Below are 26,582 nucleotides of genomic sequence, written 5' to 3'. Positions count from 1 at the left end.
CCATTTTCCTCCTTTCCTTTATTGTTTTAAAATATACGAATCAAAAATAAATAAAATAAAATATATGAATCCATATTGTTAAAAAAGCAACAGCAACTTTAGACTATTTAAGGATAAGGTGATTTTAGAAAGATAAAATCATCCTAAATCCCACTTCTGCTAAACAGCTATTATTTACTTTATTATTATTAAAATTTAAAAAAATATATATTTTATTTATTTAATCATGAGAAACACAGAGAGAGAGAGGCAGAGACACAGGCTGAGGGAGAAGCAGGCTCCCTGCGGGGAGCCTGATGCAGGACTTGATCCTGGGACTCCAGGATCATGCCCTGGGTCAAAGGCAGGCGCTCAGCCACTGAGCCACCCAGGCATCCCTCTTTCCTTTTCTTTTTTTTTTTTTAAGATTTATTTATTTCAGAGAGCAAGAGAGCATGCATGAGCAAGTGGGGAGAGGGGCAGGGAGAAGGAGTGGGAGAGAATCTAATGCAGACTCCCTGCTGAGTGTGGAGCCCATGACCCTGAATTCATAGATCAAGAGTTGGACACTTAACTGATTAGCCACCCAGGAGCCCCCAAGAAGTCTTTAAAACAAGAGTTAGTGATGTTTGTAGTATACAAAACTAGTAATGAGGTTCAGCAATACTCACATGTGGTACTAACCCACCAAGGATCTCTGAGCAGGGGAGGGAAATGGTAAGCCTTTAAGAAGAATATAACCCATGCCACCTATTCCCTAATTATTTTCTCTGTAGTGTGAGAGGGTTGGGAATAGAAAAAGGAAAACAGTTCTCATTACATCCCTTATACTCTGTCCCCAACCCTCACCCAGAAAAATCAACTTTTCCATTAGGGCCAGGAATCTAAACCTTTTCTACCAAGAGCTCTCTTTTGTTTGGCATCTAATTGAATTTCATGCCACCTTCTTTATTTCTATTCCGGTTTTCTTAAATTCTTATATCAGTGTTTCCTATGTTTATGTTATTGCTATGTACCATAAAGAGCTAGGCCACTTTCTTTTCTTTTTTAAGTTAATTTATTTGAGAGGGGGAGAGTATGAGCATGAGACAGAGCACAAGTAGGGGGGAGGGACGGAAGAAGAAGCAGACTCCCCACTGAACAGGGAGCCCTACACAGAGCTTGACTGCAGGACCCTGGGATCACCACCCAAGCCCAAGGCAGATACACAACTGACTGAGCCACCTAGGCACCTTAGAATTAGGCCATTTTCTGAAGTTTTTGGTATTTATCACTCTTGTGTTTTCTGCTGTATAGCAACTTCTATTGCCAGAGTTATTTATATTATCAGGGGTATTTCACAAAACAATGGCATAAAACTAGCTTATTTGGCAGTCTTTTTTGGGGGAATAATAATTTAGAAAATTTCAATCATTTGTTACTTTTTCTTGATTACTCTCCTTAGGATATGTTTATCCTCCTAGCTTATGGTACCCTTTATGATTTATTAACATGCCTTATCAGAAGTGAAGAGTATTTATTTTTGTTGTGTCATTAGCATTTTAAGTGAGGGTGGCAGCTGTACATTTCCAAACCAAAATGTAATACACATTTAAATTGGGATTTTTGGAACAGAGAATTTTTTTTTTTTTTTTTTTAGGATTTTATTTTCCCATTCATGAGAGACACAGAGAGAGAGGGAGAGAGAGAGAGAGAGAGAGAGAGGCAGAGACACAGGCAGAGGGAGATGCAGGCTCCACTCAGGGAGCCAGATGCAGAACTTGATCTCAGGACCCCAGGATCACACGCTGGGCCGAAGGCAGGCGCCAAACCGCTGAGCCACCCAGGGATCCCTGAAGAGAGAGAATTTTAAAAGATTACTTTAAAAGAAATCAACATTCACTAGTTTTATAAATGGGAGAAAATCATTCTTGATTTCTTATAGACCTTGAAAATGCAGTGAATTTGAATCCATAGTTTTGTGTTTCATATATTTATCTTCCTGAGGAAAGAATCTATTTTCCTAAGATTCTCAAAGGAGTTCATGATTCCAAAAGTTAAATTTAAAATCCACTGTTTAGAATAAGAAAGGAAAAAAAAAATACACTCTTATGAGAGATGGCAGTTCGTTTTGGAGTCTCTAAGTTTATCTGTTTTAATTTGCTTGAGGGAAGGGCCTGGCATTATGTATTTGCGTGGAATATTTTCATTATTGCCTGTCCCTTCCTGTGAGGGGAAACTGCAGAAATAAGAGATTTCCATTTGCAGATAAATAGCCCTGCCAGTCCAAGAACTGTCACATCATTTTGTGGGGGAAAAGAAAATCTTTCTTTTGCCATAGTTGCTTAAGGTGATAGAGATATAAAGTCTCAGTAATTATTATAAATGTGGATAGTTACAAAGCGTGAATCATATACGTAGGTCTATGTAATGCTCACTTATGACGTTAGCGGATAGTAGTGTAGTGACTGCTAAATTTATGGATTATTCATGTTCTTCTCTAGTTAAACAGGGTCGCTGAGAAACAAAGCAGACATGAAGCTGTGTGTTCATGATGATGTTTCTCCTATCAGGAGTTCTGAATAGGCATAATTGTGGGAAAGTTGTTTTTTTCCAGCTTTATTGAGAAATAATTGATACATTAACATTGCTGTAAATTTAAATTGTACACCCTAATGACTTGACAAATGTGCATATTGCAAAGTGATTACTACAATAAGGCTAGTTAACATAATATCTCATAATTACAGTTTCTGTTTTCTTTTTGTGGTGAGAACTTTAAAAATCTATTATTTCAGCAACTTTCAAATATATAGTACAGTTATATTATCTGTAGTCACCATGCTGTACATTACATTGCCCGAGCTTACTCATGACTGAAGTTGGTGCCATTTGGCCACTTTCACCATTTTCCCCTACCCACACTCCCTGCCCCTGTCAACTACCAATCTGTTAGTGGTAAAGTTTTTGTTAGAAGTTTAGTAGCATATCATTTTAAGTATTACTTGTTAGACATCTGCTATATGTTCTTTTTTTTTTTTTTTAAGATTTTTTTATTAATGAGAGACACAGAGAGAGAACGAGAGAGAGGCAGAGACACAGGCAGAGGGAGAAGCAGGCTCCCTGCAAGGAGCCTGATGTGGAACTCGATCCTGGATACTGGGATCACGCCCTAAGCCGAAGGCAGATGCTCAACTGCTGAGCCACTCAGGCATCCCTGTTCTTTATTATTTTTTAAAGATTTTATTTACTTATTGGAGAGAGAGTAAGTGCAAGTAGGGGGGAGGAGCAGAGGAAGAGGGAGCAGACTTCCCTAGTGAACAGGGAGCCCGATTTGGGGCTTGATCCCAGGATCCCGGAATCAGGACCTGAGCTGAAGGCAGACCAACCCTCAACCAACTGAACCACCCAGATGCCCCTGCTATATGTTAAGACATGTTCTTTTTTTTTTTTTTTTAAAGGTTTTATTTATTCATTCACCAGAGATACAGAGAGAGAGAGAGAGAGAGAGAGAGAGAGAGAGAGAGAGAGGCAAAGGAAGAAACAGGCTCCATGCAGGGAGCCTGACGCAGGACTCAATCCTGGGTCTCCAGGATCGTGCCCTGGGCTGAAGGTGGCGCTAAACCGCTGAGCCATCTGGGCTGCCGTAAAACATGTTCTTTAAAACAGCATTTTACCCATAGCACAGAAGAAGCCTAAAGTTTTTAGTTATTTAACCCAGATAATAGCAGTCCACTTAGTCAAGGGAGCATCATTTTTAAAGCAGGCCAAAAAATAATTACGTTTTCTTATTCTTGGTATTTTCTTATATCCCCTGGCAAAATGTTGAAATAATTTACTCAGAGTACATCACCAACATCCTGTTTCATAGCTGCTTTTCTGTTCAACATAACTATTTTATTTTAAGGGTTTATTTTAGAGAAAGTGAGAGAGCACAAGAGTGCAGGGGGGAGGGGAGGGGCAGAGAATCCCAAGCAGACTCTGCACTGAGCTCAGAGCCCCATACTGGGCTATATGTGGTGACCCTGACATCACCACCTGAGCCCAACCAAGAGTTGGCCTTTCTGCCAACTGTGCCACTGACGAGACCTTCAACATAAGTTTTATATTTTCTGCTTGCATTCAGTTTATAGCCAGTGAACACCTTTGGAAGGCAGGGATAGTGTGGTACTCATAATCATGTTTCATGTGTAGGTATATAGTAAATAGTAAACTTTTAAAAAATATTTTATTTTAAAAAATATTTAATTTGTTTATTTGACAGCGAGCACAAGCAGGGAGAGTAGCAGGCAGAGGGAGAGGGAGAAGTGGGCTCCCCACCCACTGAGCAGGAGCCCCTTACAGGGCTTGATCCCAGAACCCTGGGATCATGACCTGAGTGGAAGGCAGACAATTGACTGAGCCACCCACGCGCCCCTGACATTTTTTGAGTGAATGAATGAATGAATGACTTGTTGTTTGCCTCTTTAAAAAATTTTTTTTTAAATTTTATTTATTTGAGAGAGAAGGTGCATGCGGGAGCAAGGAAGAAGGGCAGGGGGAGAGGGAGAGAAGCAGGCTCACACACCTGAGCCACCTAAGCTGGCCCCACACCTGTTTTAAAATTTTACTAGGCTCCACAACCCAAGGTGGGGCTTGAACTCCAGACCCTGAGATCAGGTGTTGCATGCTTTACCAACTGAGCCGGCCTAGTCGCCTTGAGTTTGCCTCTTTTCTTGTACTTATTATAATCTTTACTCCTTGTACTTATAGTTATCTTTAATATTCTGGAAAAGTAAATAATGGCTGTTTGATGCTTCCTAGAAGTCTCACAAATATGGAATATTTTCATAGAAACATATAGGGCATGGGTGCTAAATCTGGAGTTTGTGGAAAGAATTAAGGGATCTAAAAAAAAAAAAAAAAAAAAAAGAATTAAGGGATCTCTGAGTCCCTGAGGAAAATAGGCAGAATTCAGATTGGATGTGGGGTTTTTTTCTGGGGAAGCATGATTTATGGATATATCAAATTACCAAATGGGTCTGTGGACCCCTGTATGATTAGAGGTTGTAGGCTTCAATCTTGCAAAGATAATGAGAACATTAATCTAATAACAAGGAAATCAAATGGCTCTTAAGGAAAAGTAGATGACTAGATTAAGGTGCTTTCAGTTTCTTATAATAGAAACCATCTCAAACAAGCTTATATGAAATAGGAATGTATTGGTTTAGATAACTGAAAAATGAAAAATGACTACAAGATGCTGTCTGTAATAACTATTGGTTCTACTACTCAAATAGTACCTTTAATTAGGATTTCCTTCCTCCTTGCTCTTTGTTTTCCTTTATATTGGCTTTATTTCTTAGGCATTTTCTTTTCATATGTTGGAAAAAGATGTCCATCTGCAACTTAAAAGCCTGCTAAATTCTTATAGAGTATGCAATTCCTGAGGAAGAGAGGTAGTATCTTTCTATCTAGTAACTGGCAGATATCCCAGAGGAGAATGACCTGTGTGGCTCAAGTCATATGCCCACCCCTAGGGAGATGGAGTCCTCACCAGTCGAATTGTATGGACTGAATAGAATTAACATGAAATGGGAGAGGTTGAAAGGAAGGCAATGTGTACAGACAAAAAACTATATCCACTGCAGTGACTGAAAAGTTTCAGGACAGGCAAAAGAAGTAATGAACAAAAAAATTTCATATTAAAACTAGGGTTTATTTAGTGATATCTGAATTTTTTTTGTGAACTTCACATTTTTCTATATGGGTTTCAGCTTTTTATTTCAAAAGTATTTTTTGTTTATTCATTTGTTTACCAAATATTTGAGCCATCATCATTCTTTGCACTAGGACTACAACAACAAAGAAAACAAAAATCTTTGCCCTGCGGTGCCTGAGGAGCTCAGTCAGTTAGGCAACCTACTACTCTTGGTTTTGGCTCAGGTCATAATCTCATGGGCGTCAGATCCGGGGCTGCGTGGGGTTTGGTGCTCGGCAGGAAATGTGCTTGAGATTGACTCTCTCCTTCTGCCCCTCCCACTCGTGCTCACCCTCTTTCTTTCTCTCTGAAATGAATAAATACATCTTTAAAAAAAAAATCCTGCCTTCATGAAGTCTACGTTCTAGTGAGGCAAGGCAGATAATAAGATAAATTACTAAGAAGTATAGTATGTTAGATGAGAGTAAGTGTTGGAGAGAAGTAAAGCAGGGAGAGAAGTAGAGAGGGGGTATTGCAGTTTTAAATATCATCACAAGGAAATCTGATTAAGAAGGTTACATTTAGGGGTGCCTTGGTGGCTTCTTTAAGTGTCTGCCTTCGGCTCAGGTCATGATCCCAGGGTCTTGGGATTGAGCACTGCATCTGGCTCTTGCTCAGCGGGGAGTCTGTTTCTCCCTCTCTCCCTCTCTCTGTTCATGCTTCCATGCATACACTCTCTCTCCTCTGTCTCTCTGATATAAATAAAATCTTAAAAAAGAAAAAGAAGATGACATTAGAACAAAGATGTTAAGGTGACGAGGGGGCAACCTATTTGGATATCTGCAGAAAGAGAATTCTAGGCTGTAGGAAGCAAATGCAAAGGTTTGGAGTGTTGAGGGAACTGCAGGGAAGCTTCAATCAGAGTACATGAGGGAGGTGGGGAAGGAGGGGAAGAGTAGAAGAGAATGATGTCAAAGAAGAAAGATTATGATATATTGTGTTGGTCCTGGGAGGCTGTGGTAAGGACTTTGGGAGGATGTAAGCAATCAGAGGATTTTGAGCAGAGGACTGAACTGATCTGACTTACTTTTTTTTTTTTTTTAAGTTTTTATTTATTTAAGTAACCTCTACACCCAACGTCAGGCTTGAACTCATGATCCTGAGATCAAGAGTCGCATGCTTTACTGACTGAGCCAGCCAGGTGACCCATCCGACTATTTATTTATTTATTTATTTATTATTTTATTTATTATTTTATTATTATTTTTTAAGGATTTTATTTATTCATGAGACACAGAGAGAGAGAAGCAGAGACCTAGGCAGAGGGAGAAGTGGGTTCCTCGCAGGGAGACTGATGGGGACTCCATCCCCAAGCTTGGGATCAGGACCTGAGCTGACGCAGACGCTCAACCACTGAGCTGCCCAGGAGTCCCTCCATCTGACTTTTTAATGGGTCACTCTAACTACTGTATTGAGAATGCATTATAGGGGCAAGGGTGGAAGTAAGATTAATTAGTTGCTGTTGCATTAATCTAAGCAATAGATAATGTTGACACAGACCAGGATGGTGGTGTAGATGATGAGGTTGCATCCGAAGGTAGATTTGCTAATAGATTGGATATGAAGTGTTAGAGAAGAATCAAAGCTGACTCAAGTTGTGAGCCAGAGCAGCTGACCACGGTAATTAAATGAGCTAGCTAAGACCAGGAGGAGCAAGCTTTAACATGCGAAAGTTAAGATGCTTATTAGACATTCAAATCAACAAGGTTGTCCAGTAGGCAGTTGGATGTACAAATCTGGAATTCAGGTCTAGGCTAGAGACTAGACTAGGAATTTGGAGGTTGTCAGCATATAGTTAGTATTTAAAGCCATGAAACTGAATGAGATCACCAGGGAATGAGTAAACAATGAAGAGAAAAGGTTGTTCAAGGACTGAGTTTGTGGGGAAAAAGAGGAAGAACTAACAAAGAAGACCAAGAAGCAGCCAATAAAGTAGAAGAACAAAGTCCTAGAAGCCAAATTAAAAAAATGTTTTGAGTGACCAGATGTCAGATGACACTGATAAAACAGTTAAGATGAGGGCTGAGATTTAATGATTAGATTTAATTATAATTTTCTTTTTTTTAAGATTTATTTATTTATTCATGAAAGACACAGACTGAGAGACACAGGCAGAGGGAGAAACAGGCTCTCCACAGTGAGCCCAGTGTGGAACTCATCCAGGATCAAGACCTGAGCTGAAGGCAGGTGACCAAACGCTGAGCCACCCAGGCATCCCTAATTATAATTTTCTTGATGGGTGGCTCAGTGGTTTAGCGCCTTCCTTTGGCCTGGGGTGTGATCCTGGATACCTGGGATCGAGTCCCACATCGGGCTTCCTGCATGGAGCCTGCTTCCCCCTCTGCCTATGTCTCTGCCTCTCTCTCTCTCTCTCTCTCTCTGCCTCTCATGAATAAATAAAACCTTTAAAAAATAATTTTTTTGATGAGAACAATTTTATGAAATTGAATTTGATTGCTGGAGTTATTTCTAAGAAGTGTTCTTTTTCTCAGGAATTTAAACTCCATAGTTCAGGTAATCTAGAAGGCTTTAAAAAATCTAGAAGGCTGTTGATTAGCCAAATAATTGTTTTTTTTTAAACCAAATAATTGTTGAACAAATACTTATTGACACGTCATAATTCTTCAGTGCTTCATTTGTTGTACATGTTCTGTACAATGTTATGCAAAACACTGTTTTCAACTCAGATAAATATACAGATGTGCTAAGGATTCATATTTTTGGAGTAGGATGCATGTATTTTCTTTGGAATGCCTGTTACATGAAGTGGAAACACTTTATAAACTATTTGGTCTTTTTTTTTTCTGTATTTGGAAGTTTTTATCAAGAAACTAAAAAATCAACAGAAGTACCTGATTCTTAGATCTTTCTGAGTATTTAATGCCTGATTGTGATTCCTGATACCAGGAAACACAGGGGTTGATAATGTTAAAAATTTTTCATTTCTCTAATGGAAATAATGCTTTTCTTTTCTATTAGAAATTCATTGAATTTGAAGATTCTCAAGAACAGGAAAAAAAGGATTTACAGACCCGAGTGGAATCTTTAGAATCTCAAACAAGACAACTTGAGCTCAAAGCAAAAAACTATGCTGACCAGAGTAAGTAAAAATACTTCTCCTCATAAGTACATATTAAAGAGTGGGCTCTAATAGTGCAGTGACTCATCTTGACATTTGACTGGGCTTCCAAATATATATATGTACTTGGAATTGTCATCATCCCAGACTGAAGAGTAAGACCTGGAAGCTAAGTTTGGTTCTTTATTCACATTTTCATGTGGCACTGATGTCTGTAGAAATAACTAAACCAAAGATGCCTTTAAGACTCTCTTCTTCAATTTATCTCTCAGCCTTTGTAGTTAACATTATCCTATATCCATTATGCAGGATTCTGGGATGTGTGCATGTGGATCATTTCTTCTGATTTTGATCCACTACACAAATTTCCGTTGCATTCTGTATTGCTTCGAAACTTACAAATGTGACAAAAACTCTAGCTCTGAAGTATGTATAAAAAAATTATTGAATTCTAGGGGAGCCTGGGTAGCTCACTTAGTAGAACATGTGACTCTTGATCTCAAGTTTGTGAGTTCAAGCCCCCTGTTGGGCAGAGTTCACACACACACACAAAAATTATCACTGAGTTCTCTTTTTTTCATTATTTTCTAGTGGAAAACTGAGGGAGTTTGGGGAAGGGAATATCATTTTTCAGATTTATTTCATTTTTAATATAATTTCATCGTACTTTTGATTTAAAAATAACTGTTTCATACTCCAAGGAGGATTTCTCTTTTTTTGGCTAATGAATTGGACCAAATTAAGTCCAAATTAGAAAAAAAAAAAAAGGCAGGGAGAAACTTCGTGGCCTATTTTCTTATTTGATTTGGGCAGGCAGAGAGTTTTTCAGTTTTCCCTCACAGCACTATAAACCTTCAGAATCCTTGGAAGCAGAAGAGGACCAGCAGTTCTTCCTTTGTCAACCATTTTGGCTACATAGTGACATCTGCTGTTTAGGATGGGAATTCATGGTAGATAACCTTCGCTTATTACCAGACTTGGGGTGTGTGTGTGATAACTGTTCCCTCTAGTGCTTTGGAATGGCCTAATAGAGCTAAACCTTGAATCACTGGGAATCTGGAGTTCAGGTATTACAGAATTCAGGGAAAACTGACATGGCTGTTAAGCAGATGTCATGCAAGGGAGCCAGTTGATGTTTGGTAATAAGCCAACTACAATGAGACAAAGCCATATATCATGTCTTTGTACTTTTAGGCTTGTAGATACCTAGAGTGTTCTAGCTTCCCTTGTTCACATTGAATATGTTGAGTGACTTCTGTGATTCTACTATAGAAATTTAAGGTTTTAGATAGCTGGATGATGGACTCCATAGTGCAAATGCTAACAAATATATTACTAGAGTCACATCCCTATGGGTACCACTCATCTAGAAAAAACAGCTTTGGGACACTTGGGTGGCTCAGCAGTTGAGCGCCTGCCTTCGGCCCAGGGCGTGATCCTGGAGTCCCAGGATTAAGTCCCACGTCGGGCTCCTTGCATGGAGCCTGCTTCTTCTCCCTCTGCCTGTGTCTCTGCCTCTCTCTCTCTGTGTCTCTCGTGAATAAATAAATAAAATCTTAAAGAAAAAAAAAAAGCTTAAAACTGTGATTAATCAAAATTGGCCATTCAGATGCACAAAACTTGTAATGCTAAATCTCTTCGTCTCTGAGTGAGGCTGTAATGAATCTTCTTTTATTAATGCTTTGCAACTTACTCCCTTTTCCTTTGAAACCTTGGAATCTTTTTCTCTCTTCTAACTACTTTCTTCTCTCTTCTATTTTTCTTTAAGCCTTAAATGGTTATAATATGAAATCAAAGTGTATCTTGAAATTTTCTTCTAAGTCTTTATTTTGCCATATTTAAGTATCTGAAAAAAAATGTGTGTGGAAGAGAAATGTTTGACTATTTTTTCATTTTACTTTCTTAATTTTCCCTCCCTCAAATCTCTTAATATGAGTCAAAACTTCTTATTTTTAAAAAAAGGTGGAGGATGGAGGTGATCTTTAAGTATCACCAATGCCCTGTCCTTTTGGAAAGCAAGGACAGGGAATATGTTTTTTAAAAAATGAAAACCAGTGTAAATAGATGTATGTCAGAGCATATGAATTCTTTTTTATATGATAGACAAGAGAATATCTGACTATTTAATCTTAATTCTATCAGTTTTTTTGAAAGAATACATCATGATTTTTGTTAAAGTTACTGTAGCATGACATCTATTTTTATTTTCATTGTCTTAAGCTTTTAAAATGGTTTGAATGTTTTTTAGTGTTCCTAACATCTGTTTTTAAATAACACTTATTTAAGGCTGTATAAATTACTGATAATATTTGTAATAGAAGAGAGATGGGTGCAGTGTTTTTGTTTAGTGCCACTTTTTGAGCACAGTGTGATAACAACAGTATCTTGTCCAATTTCCATGTTTATATTTGTAAGAGTCTTTAAAGACTGTCAATTCTAATTGATATGTTTTAGGGCACATATTCTCTTTAAAAAGTAGCCACAGTAAAAGTCTTAAGTTCTGCTTTGAAGATGACTTCCTATGTTAAAAGGGGAAATTTTGGTTGTAGTTACTTACTATTTGAGAAGCAAGAAAACATCAAGAAATAGGAACTGAATTAAGGACATACTTTACAGCTTTTGATAGTATGGAATTCTCAGGTTGTGGTATTATTTCACAATGTTGAGAAATTGAGTCTATAAAAATTTTGCATAGTTGAGTGTATAAAAGCTTTGTGGTTATGTTTGGTTTTAGAGATTTCTAGTTGCTCTCTTTTAAACATTTGAACTATGTAGGATATGCTTTTGGTTTTTCCAACACAAAGGACTTTTTAAAAACGGTAGTTACATGATTTCTTATCTGGGAGTAACAACAACACTTCTTTGTAGTTAACATCTTGTGAGTCCTAAAGACGAATCCGAAACATACATGGAGTAGAAAAACGAAATTATGGGTTGAGAAAGGCCTGTTGGTTCTTAACAACTATGGAAGGAGTCTGTAATGAGTCTTGCTGTTCATATTGTGGCAGTAATGAGTTCTTTGTCACAAAATACTTGATACTCATTAGTTCTTTTGTATATTGAGTATTTCTTTCTTGTAAGCCATTATTATCTTAACTGAGTCAAGTAAATATAGACATTTTAATACAGTTAAAAATATTATACCGCTGTATATCTATCATTTAGCTTGGTACAGAAGACTATGTTTGTAGTATGGAAGAATATAATATGGTCATTGCAGTCAAAGAAATCAGTGTGTGTGGGGGAAGGTTATGTATGACTTTCTAGTCTTTTTCTCCATATATACCATGTTTTTATATCACTGAAGTTAGAGTGTATAAATAATTTTGTATCTTGTCCTTAACACTATATTTCTTGTATAATCTTTATTCTTTTTAAAATGTCTGCCTATACCCACCATCCAGAAGCTATGCCATCTATTACCAATTCTTGTTTTCTCTGGGGTATCTTCTCTTTGCTCTAATGAGAATTATTTAAAGGCCACTTTGTTTTTTTTTACCTTGGCTACTTGAAACTCAAACTGAACTTAGGAACTGTAAGGACTAGTTTGGACCTTACCTGGGTAGCGTACTTAAATTATTTTCTTTTTAATCTATACATATGTAATGAATTGTTATGTTTTAATAAGCTATCTCAAATCCTTTGTAGAATGAAAGAATGAGTCAGAGTAAAAATAAATACAGGTAAATTTAAAAAAAGCAAACAAAAAACTTCTGTTGGTTTGGTTGGACATCTTTTCCAGTATAGTGAATTATATTGCAGTGAATATTTTTTCAAAACTATAGATTTTGGGACACCTGGATGGCTCAGCGGTTTAGTGCCTGCCTTCAGCCCAAGGCAGGATCCTGGAATCCTGGGATTGGGTCCCACATCAGGCTCCTTGCATGGAGCCTGCTTCTTCCTCTGCCTGTCTCTGCCTCTCTCTCTCTAGGTCTCTCATGAATAAATAAATAAAAATCCTAAAAAAGAAAAAAAACTATAGATTTCTCTATGTTTTGATAATTTTCTCACAATATATTTAAGGAAGTAGGGCAAGTAAGATTAATATTTCAGTGGTTTTTGGTTTATATTATTGTTTGGTCATTTTTAATGTGAAAAGAATTGGAGAAGTATGGTTGAGTAGCATATTTCATTTATCATAACTTATGAATTTGAATCATTATTTGCAACATATTAGCACACAGAGCTGATATAGAACCACTTATTATTTGACTCTCAGGAAAACTGTTTCCCTCAAGCTCTTTGATTTATAATAGGTGACTTTTCCCTTGAATTGTGGAGATGATGGCAGTAATTTTAAGCTATGTAAGGGTTCTTTGAATCTGGCCTTCCTTCCTCTGAATGAAAATTTCTTTTTTAAATTAAATGAAAAAATAATTTTGACAATTGACAACACTGTAGTAGAGATTTATTCTGACCTTTTGCTCTTTCCCTCCCCCATATAACATTCATTTGGTTTTTAGATTTGGTATCAAGATCTTGGTCTAATAAAATACCTTGAAGTCTTTACCTTGAAACATATATTATTATTGGAAGGAAAACACTTCTGACTTCTTGGTCATAAGAATTAGCATGTTACTAGATGGAAAGTGTAATCGTTAACTTTTTTTTTATTTTAAAGGAATAAAGAAAGGGATTAGAACAGACTTCCATTTTGGGGATTGTTTTATAAGCAAGGTCTGTCGGTTAATGATGTGATTGATCATTTGAGAACTTTCATAACATAGATGAAAAATAAACCATTTTTAAGGTACTGAGTATAGGTTCGTACCTAAGTTAATATCTGGGCCTCAAGATTCTTATTTATTTATTTATTTATTTATTTATTTATTGTCACTGTTTTTCAAATCAGTTAAAAAAATACCTTCAGGTTGATAAAAAGCTTTATCAGCCCCTTTGCCATGTTTTGTGATTGGCAATAAATATTAATATTCTGAAAATTGGAATAATACTGTAATAGGCCATTTTTTTCATTTTAATTTTTTCTTGTCGGTAGACCATCCCTTCTACATTATTTTTATTTTTTCTACATTATTTTTAGAGTGACTAAAGTAAAAAACAGATCATTTGTATTTTTGTTGAAAGCATATTTTTAATAAGACAACTTTCAGAGTTTCATATATCTCCTGACTTAAAAAATGATGAAATAAAGGGTGCCTTGCTGGCTCAGCTGGTAGAATGTGTAACCCTTGATCTCAGGGTCATGAGTTTAAGCCTCACATGGAGCATAGAGTTTACTTTAAAAGAAAAAAAATATTAAATGAAATTCATTATATAAAAAGTTGCTTTAAAAAAAGTTACTTTTTTAGTGCCTTTAACTGGAATTGAATTCTTTGCCATATGAAAAACATTTGTATATTTAATAAACTTTATACAAGGGTTTTTTTTTTGGAGCTTATTTTTAGAGGGCAAGCCAAAAAATTAAGCACAGGATAATTTATGCAAACACTAACATTTTATTATGCCTACTTCATTAGGTAACATCATGTGTAGTCTTCAGATCTGCTTTATGTCTCATTATCTGTATTTGGACTCTCTCATTTCTGTAGTCTCATGTTGCCTATTGAAAACCTTAAGGTTGTAGTTTATAATTAATATCTGGAACCTAAAGTTTCATAGAAAATTAATTTTAGGGCATCCCCCGGTGGCGCAGCGGTTTAGCGCCGCCTGCAGCCCAGGGTCTGATCCTTGAGACCCAGGATCGAGTCCCGCGTCGGGCTCCCTGCATGGAGCCCGCTTCTCCCTCTGCCTGTGTCTCTGCCTCTCAGTCTCTCTCTCTCTGAATAAATAAATTAAAAAAAATTAATTTTATTAATAAGGGTGAAGGGATTTATAGTGAGCTTAGAGAACAGAATAAAAATGAATTATTTGATTACTTCAAACATATAAAAGGACAGGGAAAGAAGATACCAAGTTGTTTTTCTGTAATTTTGGAAGATTTGAATTAGAGAAAATGTTACTTGTTGATTTTGGTTGATCATGAGGAAGTAGTTCTTGACTATGAAGGTGTTACATAGGAATGTGTGCTGGGGGAAAGCATGGACTCTCCCTACATAGAGACTTTAGGTAGGAGAGTAGTCAACTTTGTGATGTGGATGGCTTAGGGTAACATTGTCAAGACAGAGACTAGGTCAGTTCTCTAACCACAGAGGTTCTTTGAAGTTATTCTACTCTTGTTTTCAGGATATGATCATCAATTCATGAGAATGCTTTAGCATTTCACCTTGTGTCATTGATTAATAGCATCAATCTGTCTGAAAATCTTTTGAACTTTAGAGACATGGTGCAGGACTTAGTTGGTAGAAGAGAGGCTTTTATTACTGCTTTGATGTGGTTGTCTGAGATTTATTTGATCTTAAGTCAGCATTTGATTCTTGCTTACCTGTTGAGACTTTTGATGCTCAATTGTTCAAGGAAAGGCTTGTGAAAGACCAATGCCAATCTTCTGAGGCCAAATAACATTGGATTATCTGCCTTCCATGAATAGTAAGAACTGATGATTCCTTTTGAGAAGGCAAATAATGAGTTGGACACGGCGTTCTAGCAGGTGTGTTTCTCTTTCTTCCCCCCATAGGCCTATCAGCAGTCTGATGGGGCAGAAGACAACAGAGATGGAAGGTGTTCCAAACTTGGCACAGGCCATCAATCTAAGGAGGTAAGCTCTGATTTTGAGCAGGCTGAGCAGGTGGCTCTTCCTGCCTTAATCATGTCATCTTGCTCTTTGGAAAGATGGACAGAAAGAAAAAGAGCATTTAAATAAGGCTGAATGATCTCTATTAGCGATTAAAAGGGGAAAAATTTAGATTAGTCTTTTGATTCTTCTTTTTTCTTGCCCTCTTCCTGCTTTGCTTTTTAGATGCCCTGATTTGATTTTTTTTTTCTTTCAGAATATTAGTTTTTCAAGAATGGCAGATTGGTTTATTTGTTGTTTTGGGATAGGAAGGATGAGCTGAATCTTGCTTATTTCTAGTTAATCTCAGGTTGTGGCTAGTTTGATGAATAAAATGATAAAGTTTTAAGATTTTTCCTGAGATCATTTTTACATTTGGGTTCACGTAGGAACTAATTAAGAAATGATCTTTTACTACACTTTACATATAATGCAACAATAATAGGCATAGGTTAACATTATGGTAATTGAAACTTTCGGGAATGTCTGCCATCCTTGCCCAGTTGGGCCTTTCTTTCCTGCCTTTCCCTGTCCCTTCTACTTCCTTTTCTTTTCCCTTTACTGTGACTTGGTGGCATCCAGGACTTTGAAGAGATGGCTCTTCCCAGCATTTAAAAGTACTTCTCTGTTAAACACTATTTTATCTTATGTGACTTAGGCCTTGAGAAAGCGGGAGTCTATTGATTGTGTTGTGCTAAGTATTGTATTTTCAGAAAAGTGAGAGGTTCTCAATTTGTGTTACATGATCTTCGTGGTTAACTTACAACCTAAAAAGAAAATACTAATATTTCAAATCACACTGGAGGTAAAGAAAACAGGAAATACAATCAGATAATTTCTATCAAGGTATTTGCTGCAGGTTTTATGTTGGAGAAAATCATGGCCAGGAAAACATTTGGAAAATCATCAAGAGTAACAAATTCATAAATTATTTAAAATCACCATCGAATAACATACCTTTGATAATTTAGAATGCCTTTTAAGAGGATTTAGTGACTGTTCATAAGCTAATGTATGAGTTAAAGTAACTCTAGTTTCTGTAGCAACCATGCCACAAAATACATGTATAATGATTCAAATGTTATATTTTATTTCTTGTTCATGTGAAAATTAGAATAGATGTTTCCAGAAGGTGGGTATTTCCTTTGGAGATGTAGGCTCTTTCCAACTGCTTGCTCCAAGTTCATCATACTCACCTGCCATTAAGGTAGAGAGGAGAGAAAAGGAATGGACAGTTCTACGTGGATAGTTTTTATTGGGCCAGGCCTTAGGAGTGGTGCACACAGCTTTTGCTTCTACTTCAGTGGCTATAACTCCATCAGAAACTAATTATAGAGACTGTGATATGCCATCTAGCAATGTGTCTAAGAAAAAGAAGAAATTACTTTGATTAGTATCTGGCCAGTTCTCTGCCTTACCTTAAGAGCTTTAATAGATATTGCATGGTTTTGCTCAAGTGTTGAGGCAAGGGGACTGAATGTACCTAAAGCTCGGCAATCATCTGCCTATTCTTTCTACTTGTGAATTATCTGAGGAAGAAAAGATGGCAAATTTTAATGAAAATATAGCATTTATAATTTGTGCTCTTAAAATCTAATTTCTAAACAACTTCCAAGGTTACTCTGGCTATTATCACTTTAAAACTCTTTATTGCATATTCATTTATTCAACAAACATTTACTAAGTGTTGAGATTTTCTCTTATTCTCATTGTTTCACATCTTGTCTTTTCATTTAAAAGTTAGGTTACTATTAAGATGTAATATTCTGATGCTTGTGTTAGGGATAGGTCTTGAATGATATCTCCCTTTTAAAAAAATATAATTCACACTGCTTCTGGCTGGCTTAGTTGGTAGAGCCTGTGACTCTTAATCTTAGGATCATGAATTCAAGCATGGAGCCTACTTAAAAAATATATATATATGTATGTATATATAATTCATACACTATAAAATCCACCATTTTGGAGTATACAAATCAGTGATTTTTAGTATATTCACAAAGTTGTATAACCATCACAACTGTCTTTTTTTTTTTTTTCTTTAAGATTTTATTTATTTATTCATGAGAGAGACAGAGGCAGAGACACAGTCAGAGGGAGAAGCAGGCTCCCTGCAAGGAGCCTGATGTGGGACTCGATCTTGGATCCCGGGATCATGCCCTGGGCCAAAGGCAGATGCTTAACTGCTGAGCCACCCAGGCGTCCCCCAACTGTCTTTTTTTTTTTTTTAATTTTATTTATTTGACAGAGCACATAGGTAGGCAGAGTAGGCAGAAGGAGAGGTAGAAGCAGGCTACCCACTGAGCAGAGAGCCTGATGCAGGGCTTGATCCCAGGACCCTGGGATCGTGACCAGAGCTAAAGGCAGAGGCTTAACCAGATGGAGGCACACAGGTGCCCCCATTACAACTGTCTTAATTCCAGATCACTTTCACCAGTCCAAATAGAAATCCATCCCTATTAACAGTCACTCCTCATTCCCTGTTCTCCCTAGCCCCCGGCAACCACTAATCTATTTTCTATTGCTATGGCTTTGTCTATTCTGGACATTTCATATAAATGGAATAATACAATATGTGATCTTTTGTAACTGGCTTCTTTCACTTAGCCTAAGGTTCATCCAGACTGCAGTATATATATCAGCCATACTTCATTCCTTTTTAAGGCTGAATAATTTTCCCTTATATGGACGTTCTACATTTTGTGTACCCTCCTCCCCGCCTCGCCTTTAAATTGCCTATATATTGCTGGTCTGAGAACCAAAAAACAACAACAAACTTTAACTTAGCAATCTGAAAGCCTATGTAGTTTTGTAGAGTTGAATGTAATGGACAACTCCTTTGGGAAGATATGTCTTGGATTTTTCATTGGCATCCTGGCTTGTTTAATTCCCAGTTCATAAGTGGGGAAGTGGGTAACTTAATGTTTGAACCATCTTTGTAATGCTGTAGTTGTCTACTAGTAATAGGTAATATATTTTAGTGTACTTCTTTTGATTTATATAATTAGTTATCTATGATACATCTGGATAGGACAGTACAAAATAGCAAGTTTTCTGTTTAATAAGATACAGAAATAATCACTTAAGGACCTCAAGTAAATAGACTGAGCTGAATAGGCTGTAATTCTTACAATGGAGTGGAGGGGAAGATGGAAATGGGTAATACTTAGGTTAGAGGAACTGATAGGTTTAAATCGAATTTATGTAGACATTTTAACCATAAGATAATTCCTTTTTACAAGGAAATCAATTTCTGATTTAGTGGTTAGATTTTGCTAACAAGATACATGTGTTTATGGGCTACAAATCTTTTTTTTTTTTTTTTTTTTTCTGGCTACAAATTTTATCTTGCCCCTAGAAAATTAGCAATGGGAGTGAGGAGTTGAATACATTATAAATTTTGGAGAGTTTTTTTGCCACCCCCATTTTATGAGTAAATGTACCATACTATTCTAGGAAGACTTCTGGACTTGATTGAATAGTGTAAACATATAGGTCTATAGTAAGGGTAGAAAACACTTCTTAAATATAATTTTCTAAATTTTATTTTGTACATTCGTGAGACACATTCTCAAGTTACTGAATTCTGTCATTCCATAAGGTAGTTTTAAGAATTATCTTCTCTGGGGCACCCCCGGTGGCGCAGCGGTTTAGCGCCGCCTGCAGCCCGGGGTCCGATCCTGGAGACGGAGGATCGAGTCCCGCGTCGGGCTTCCTGCATGGAGTCTGCTTCTCCCTCTGCCTGTGTCTCTCTCTGCCTCTCTTTCGCTCTCTCTGAATGAATAAATAAATTTAAAAAAAATTATCTTCTCTGGGACACCTAGGTGGCTCAGCGGTTGAGCATCTGCCTTTGGCTTAGGGTATGATCCCGCAGTTCCGGGATCGAGTCCCACATCGGGCTCCCTGTATGGAGCCTGCTTCTCCCTCTGCCTCTGCCTCTGTCTCTGCCTCTGTCTCTGCCTCTCTCTGTGTCTCTAATGAATAAATAAATAAATTTAAAAAAAAGAAATTAAAAAAAAAAAGGATTATGTTCTCTAGTGGTGTAGAATAATGAAAATGAATGTGGAAAGAAAACTCTTATGTCTCACTCTTCTTGCTCTTAGGAAAATAATAGGAATAAACTGTGACACATCTATACAATGTATTATTATCTGGTGCTAAAAAGAAATGAGCTATCAAGCCATGAAAAGACACAGAGGAACCCCAAATGCGTATTACAAAGTGAAAGAAGCCAATGTGTAAAGACTCTGTACCGTATGATTTCAGCTCTTTGGGAATTCTGAAAAAGGCAAAACTGGAGACAGTAAAAAGATCAGTGGTTGCCAAGGTTAAGGGAGGAGGATGAATAGGTGGAGCACAGGATTTTTAAGGCAGTAAAACTATTCTATGTGAAAACTATAATGGTGGATACATGTCATTATATATTTGTCCAAGTCTATAGAATATTCAACACCAAGAGTGAATTCTAATGCACACTGTAGACTTTGGGTGATAATGTCAGCTAGGTTCTTTGATTGTAACAAATGTACCACTCTTCTGCAGAATGTAGATAATGGAGGAGGTTGTAGGTGTGTGTGTGACAGGGAAGGGGTGTATGAACACAGTGTACTTTCTGCTCAGTTTTGCTGTGAACCTAAAATTGCTGTAAAAAAAATAAAGTTGATTAATAAAAATAACAAACAGGGTAAGGGGCAAGTCATGTAACCACATACAGTTTGCATATGCTAAATGACCTTTTTTTGTGTGGTGTATGCTAAGAAAAAAAGACATAGATAATTTCTATGAGATTAATATATTTTGAAAGAGGTGTTAGAAAATGGGTTGATTATCAGGTGTTTTTTTTTTAAAGATTTTATTTATTAATGAGAGACAGAGAGGCAGAGACATAGGCAGAGGGAGAAGCAGACTCCCCAAGTGGAGCCTGATGCAGGACTTCCCAGACCTCTGGGATCATGACCTGAGCCCAAGGGAGATGCTTAGCCACTGAGCCACCCAGGCATCCCGTCATATGCTATTTTTGAGGCAAGAGTAAAAATAGGATGTTATGGAAATAAATTAAGCAGAAACTAATGGTTTAGAAAGCTGTGGGTGGAGGCTTAAGGAATTAGATAGGGATAATCCAGAATGCTTTAAGGGGAGCAAAGTGACTAATAGAACTCTTAAGGAATTTTTATAGATGAAGATGAACCATTGTGAACAAAGCACATTCATTTAGGTAAATAAGGAAATCTCTGGTAATTGTAGTATATTAGGGTCTTATATCTCCCACAATCTTACTACTAAATAGTACATAGCAGCAAAGCCACACAAACCAGCACTGGTAAGCAAATTGCCATAATATCAGTGAGGTCCTGTTTCTATAAGCTGCAAGTCCAGCCTATCCAAGTTACTTGATAAACACCTTGTACAAAAGCTTTAAGCTTCTTTCCAAGATGATACTTAGTTTCTTATATTACTCTGGGAGGGCTGCCATGGCAAAATACCATAGAAATTTATTTCCTCACTGTTCTGGAGGCTGGAAGTCTAAGACCAAGGTGCTGGCAAGTTTGGTTTCTTCAGAGGTCTCTCCTTGGCTTGCAGTTAGCTGCCTTCTCGCTGTGTCTATGTCCTCATATGGTCTTTGCTCTGTGCATAAGTGGGGAGAAAGAGCTCTTACAAGGATACCTGTCCTATTGAGTTAGCACTCCACCTTTATGGCATTTATTTTTTATTCTCAGATATAGCAGTATATATTCAACATTCTTCCATTCAGTTTTAGGTATCATTTTCATGTCAGCACATGTAGATACACTGCATTCCTTTTAGCAGTACCTTTGTTGTATTTGAAAAACGTGTGCTAGGTGCTATTACTAAAATAAACTCTAATATACTATTATTTCTCAATTATAAATAAGGAAACTAAGGCCCAGAGGGATTAATATACTCAAGGTAAAATAACTTGGAAGTAGCAAAGCCACTGGATTGTGGTCCATCCAATGACTATGATATTTCATTTTACCAACCACCTAATGACAAATTTGGGGATGGTTGTAATTTGGGAGTTATTATAAAATGTATTGCATAGAACATTTTCACATCTTTGGGCTTTGGTATTTCCACAGGATGAGTAAGAATAGTAATACTGGGAGGGCACCTGGATGGCTCATTTGGTTCGGCTCAGGTTATGATCCCAGGGTCCTGGGATCAAGGATCAAGCCCTGCATTGGTCTCACACAGCAGGGAATCTGCTACTTCCTTTCCCTCTGACCCCTCCCCCCCAAAGCATTCTCTCTCTGCTGTGCATTCTCTCAAATAAATATTAAAATTCTTAAAAAAAAAAAAGTAGTAATACTGGGTCAGAGGATATATACACATTGCTTATTTTATTAGGTATCACCAACATGACCTTCAAAAGAGTAATTCCAATTTATCCTCTCCTATTGCCCTCTTTTTTTCTTTTTATAATTCTTCAATCCGGTAACATTTTTGCTCATCTCCCTATACATTTTATTTTATTTTATTTTATTTTATCTTATCTTATCTATCTTTTATTTTATTTTATTTTATTTTATATTTTATTTTATTTTATTTTATTTTATTTTGTATTTATTTATGATAGTCACAGAGAGAGAGAGAGGCAGAGACACAGGCAGAGGGAGAAGCAGGCTCCATTCACCGGGAGCCCGACGTGGGATTTGATCCCGGGTCTCCAGGATCGTGCCCTAGGCCAAAGGCAGGCGCTAAACTGCTGCGCCACCCAGGGATCCCTCCCTATACATTTTAATGGTGAATTGGCACAATTTGTTCGTAATGGGTCTGAATGGTCTGTTTAGATCCTCTGCTAAATGTTGAATTCAGAGAAGTTGTCGGAGAACGTAAAGAATGATGAGTATTCAAGCCCAAGTAAGTGCTTGTGTGCATAGGTGCTCAGTGTGTTTGAACTGGGGCAGGGTGGGGCTGCACACACAGTGAATTAATCAGGTCACTAACTCCTCCCCAAAGGTAACCACTACCCTGATTTCTGACATTTTAGATTAGTTTTAGCTTAGTTCCTTAAATATGTCTTTTGAACTTTGTATTCTTTTGCTTTAGCTTCTTTCCCTCAATCTCCTGTGTGTGAGAGTCATCCATGACGTGTAGCAGTAGTTTGTTCATTCTCACTGTTGAATAGTGTTATAATGCAGGAATATTTATCCTTTATGCTATTAGACGGGTGGGGTGTTTCCAGGTTTGGATTATTACTGATAATGCTGCTTTGAGCATTGTTTTAAATGCCTTTTGGTGGACTTGTATGTGTATTTCCTAGCAATTAAGTTGTTTTGTCATAGGATTGGTAAATATGCAACTTTACTAAATCTTGCCCAGCAGTTTTCAAATAGTGTATCAGTTTTTACTCCTACCAGTAGCATATGAGAGTCCAAGTTGCTCCATATTCTACCAGAACTTGGTATATTGTATTTCTCATTGTAGCTTTTCTGATGGGCATACAAGGGCTGTGTTGCATTTTGGTTTTAATACATATTTCTCTGATGATTGATAAAGTTGGATATGTATTTTCCTTGGCAGTTTGATGTCTTTAAGTCATAATATCTGTAACTAGATTATTTCTGTAAGAACAGAGCGTTTTTTGTTTGAAAGAAAGAATACCATCTATACATTTTTCCCCCAAGTGAAGTTTTAAGGTAGGCTCCATTATATGAACAGATCAAAGGGAGTATTACTATGTTAAGTAATTACAAACAGGTTCTGGGCCCAGACTCTTCCATTAGGAATCCTGGTTTTGGAGATCCCTGGGTGGCTTGGTAGTTTGGCGCCTGCATTTGGCCCAGGGCGTGATCCTGGAGTCCCGGGATCAAGTCCCACATCAGGCTCCCTGCATGGAGCCTGCTTCTCCCTCTGCCTGTGTCTCTGCTTCTCTCTCTGTCTGTGTCTCTCATGAATAGATAAATAAAATCTTAAAAAAAAAAAAAAAAAGGAATCCTGGTTTTGCCATTTACTAATAACTGTGTGACTTTGTGCAAGTTACTTAACTTCTCTTTGCTTCAGTTTTCTCATCTCTAAAATGAGTGTAGTATTAATACTTTCAGCATAAGGTTAATATAAGGTTCAAATAATTTGCTTATATAAGCACACAAGACAGTGCATGGTACATAATAAGCACTATAAAATTTTAGCTGCTATCAGAAGTGGTGGTGATGGTGATACAAACTTATTTTATGAATTCATGTCAAGACCTGACAAGAATTAATGAGACTATTGTTGAGCACAAACTTGAAAATTGAAGTTTATGGATGATAGTTGTATTTGAGTCCCAACTTACAATTTTTTTTTTCTGGTTACACAATACCAAGAAAATCTTGATATACACAAATGAACAACTAAAAATAGGTAAGGTTCACACAATAGTATTAGGGTTAAGGTTTTTAGATCAGTTTAATTGACAAGAAGTAGTAAAAGACATTTGTTTTGAAATTGTAACTAAATATAATTTGCTTGGATTTCTTGTGTTTAAATAAAAATCACAGAAGCAGCCCTAAAACTTACTATAGTTTCAATACCTATTACATTTTCACAATACATCAGCATTACAAGTTTGCTTATTATTGCTTTCAGCCACAGAGCTACAGTTTTTCTAATTAATGACATATTTTCAAGATATTCAAACAAATGGTAGCACGTAAAGCTACTACACAAACCAAGGATGAGTTTACTGGGCAGCACAAGTTATGCATTTGGTGTTTGCTGTGGTAACATTAGGTATAGGGAAACATTCGTGTATGTACTGTTGTATAGATCATAGTTACTTCTACAGCCATCTGTTCATAGTAGTTACTTCTGCTGCCATCTGTCATGGTCACAGGCTGTGGCTTACAAGCAATTTTGCATGCTTACAGCTAGCAGACCCTTATACCAGTAAAACATTTCCAACTAATCTGTCTTTTAAACAGACTTAAATGAGTTTCTTGACAAGTTCCTGGTGGTTCCAGCTTTATTTCTCCTCACCAGACCATCTCTCACTGTGCCTTACTTAGTCAGTATGAGCTCCTCCAGGCTGGCCAGTCTCCCCTCTTTCTCTGCACTATCACGGTTTTGTGTTCCCTTCTCTATGGGAACAGTGCCTGTATACTGTCTTCACCATCTATCTTGAGTACTGTAATTTAATTTCTTTGTGGTCCTGCTTGGACTCTACTTTCTCTCAGAATCATTCCTCTCTGATATTATTTCCTATGAAATCCTGTCCTAACATTCTGTATCTCAGGATCTAAAACTAGTAGTTGTACTCTGAGCCCTACCCCCAAATCAGTGCTACTCACAAACTCCATCAGTAGAGGGAGCTAAATCAAAGAAGATGAATCCCTGAAATTAAGCCCTGAAGCAGAAAAAGTACTTTTGAACAATGGTGCTTTCACGTAACTGCTCAGTAGTGAAAAGAGCTTGAGTAATGTTAAAAGTCAATGATTTGGACCCAGACCCCAGGTTAAAACTTCTATGAGGGGATTTGTAAAGTGTTTTCGAAAGAGATCATTTTATGTCACAGTAAAAATCTACTTAAAGGGGTGACCTGAGAAACATACACCTATTAGGAGAAGCAATCTGATGTATAGGGGCTTTTAAAAAATCTAGTTTATCCTCCCTTGCTGAAAGTTTTACTTATTAAGGAAGGTAACTGAGGTCTCGATTTTGAGAAGCACTGAGTCCTAAAGTTACTAAGAATTATAGATAACCTATTCCAGGTTTTAAGAATGGAATTTTTAAGTGAATTTCTTATATTTTGTTCTGATTAAATGTTATGTATCTTAATTTCAGTCAGCAGACTTGAAGAAAGAGAAGCAGAACTGAAGAAGGAATATAATGCATTACATCAGAGACACACTGAGGTGGGTTTCTGGGTTGTTCTTACCATGCTAACATTGAACAGGCTGAATTAACTTGAGAAATTATGTCTTAATTTTTCTTTGAAAGTCAGCTACTATAATTCTTGGGGAATATGTCCAGAAAACATTAAATTTCATTTAGCATTTACCTTTGTTACCAAACGCGGACTTCTGTTGTTTTTTTAATTTGGAATTAACTTTTCATGGATGACAGTTTGCCATAGAATAATGTAATTACTAAGGCAGTTCCAATAGTTGTTTTTTTGGTCAGCTAATTACAAACTAATGTCTGTGTAATAAAAAGTCTGTATGATACTAATATGACAAGGATTGATGTATTTTGTTACCAGTTGGGAAATGATGGATTGGTAACTAGTTGGTAAGAGTTTCTGTATTTATAATCCACTATAAAAGGCTTATTTGCATTAAGCTTATGACAAATAATATAAACACATTGTCTATTAAACCAGAATGACTCTAAGACAGATTTTCTGCATGAAATTTCAGTATTTTAAATTAATAACTCTAGTATATAATCTCTCCAAAGCAAATCAGAAAACGTACCTGAGCATGTTTTTAACCTTTTTTATGATTCTTTGTGAGCCTTTCATATGCTGCCTTTGTTGCAGTCTCTTGAATGTGAAAATTGTTTTTGTGTTTCATGGTCAGTCTGGGGGGGGGGTCACAAACCTTAATAAATAGAATTTCATAGACTCAAAGCACTATTTGTTACGTGAAAAAAAAAATTCCTCTTTTTTCCCCTTTCTTATCCAAATCTCCCAGAATACAGATGGTTCCAGTCTTAAGCTTCCATTTTTCTTTCATTAGTTTGTGATCTCTTATCCTGCCTGTGGTAGAAACCCATATTGTTGCTTTTAAGGATTTGCTTTGAAATAATATGATTAAATATGATAAAGTTGGATATGTATTTCTTTAGGAGGGGTTAGAATTTCAGATCTAGGAGGTTTGGTTATTATTTAGTTTTTTTGTAGCCACCCGTGAAGAATTAATACTCAGTGGTGGAGGGAAAAGATTGGCTAAGGAGTTTTGGAACCATGGACCCCTGGGAAGACAGGAATAGCTTAAACAGCAACCTTGTCAGTATGTGAAAAATATTCAGATTTTAATCAGATGGCATTTGGTGGATATTAAGACTGTTCAGAAATGATTGATGGGGCACCTGCGTGGCTCAATCAGTTAAGTGATTAACTCTTGATTATCAGCTCAGGTCTTGATCTCAGGGTCCTCGGTTCAAGCTCTATGCTTGGCTACACACTGGGC

The 26,582-nt window shown here is 37.0% G+C and overlaps 1 protein-coding gene across 8 annotated transcripts in view; it reads left to right on the top strand.

Moving 5' to 3' along the window:
* Positions 1-26,582, top strand: part of SPAG9 (sperm associated antigen 9) — a 145,008-nt gene that overhangs the window by 28,100 nt on the left and 90,326 nt on the right. For 7 of the 8 annotated variants that reach the window (XM_025995937.2, XM_025995936.2, XM_072747484.1 and 4 more), the window contains exons 2-3: positions 8,678-8,798; positions 25,234-25,304. In XM_025995937.2, coding sequence (XP_025851722.1) covers positions 8,678-8,798; positions 25,234-25,304 — 192 coding nt within the window. Of the gene's footprint in view, positions 1-8,677; positions 8,799-15,351; positions 15,433-25,233; positions 25,305-26,582 lie in introns of those variants that run through there. The other variant, XM_072747489.1, reaches the window with a different exon arrangement.

Source organism: Vulpes vulpes, chromosome 2 (genome assembly GCF_048418805.1).
Source record: "Vulpes vulpes isolate BD-2025 chromosome 2, VulVul3, whole genome shotgun sequence".
Classification (NCBI taxonomy): Eukaryota; Metazoa; Chordata; class Mammalia; order Carnivora; family Canidae; genus Vulpes; species Vulpes vulpes.
Note: the sequence above shows the minus strand (reverse complement) of the source record. Positions and strands in the feature narration are given on the sequence as shown.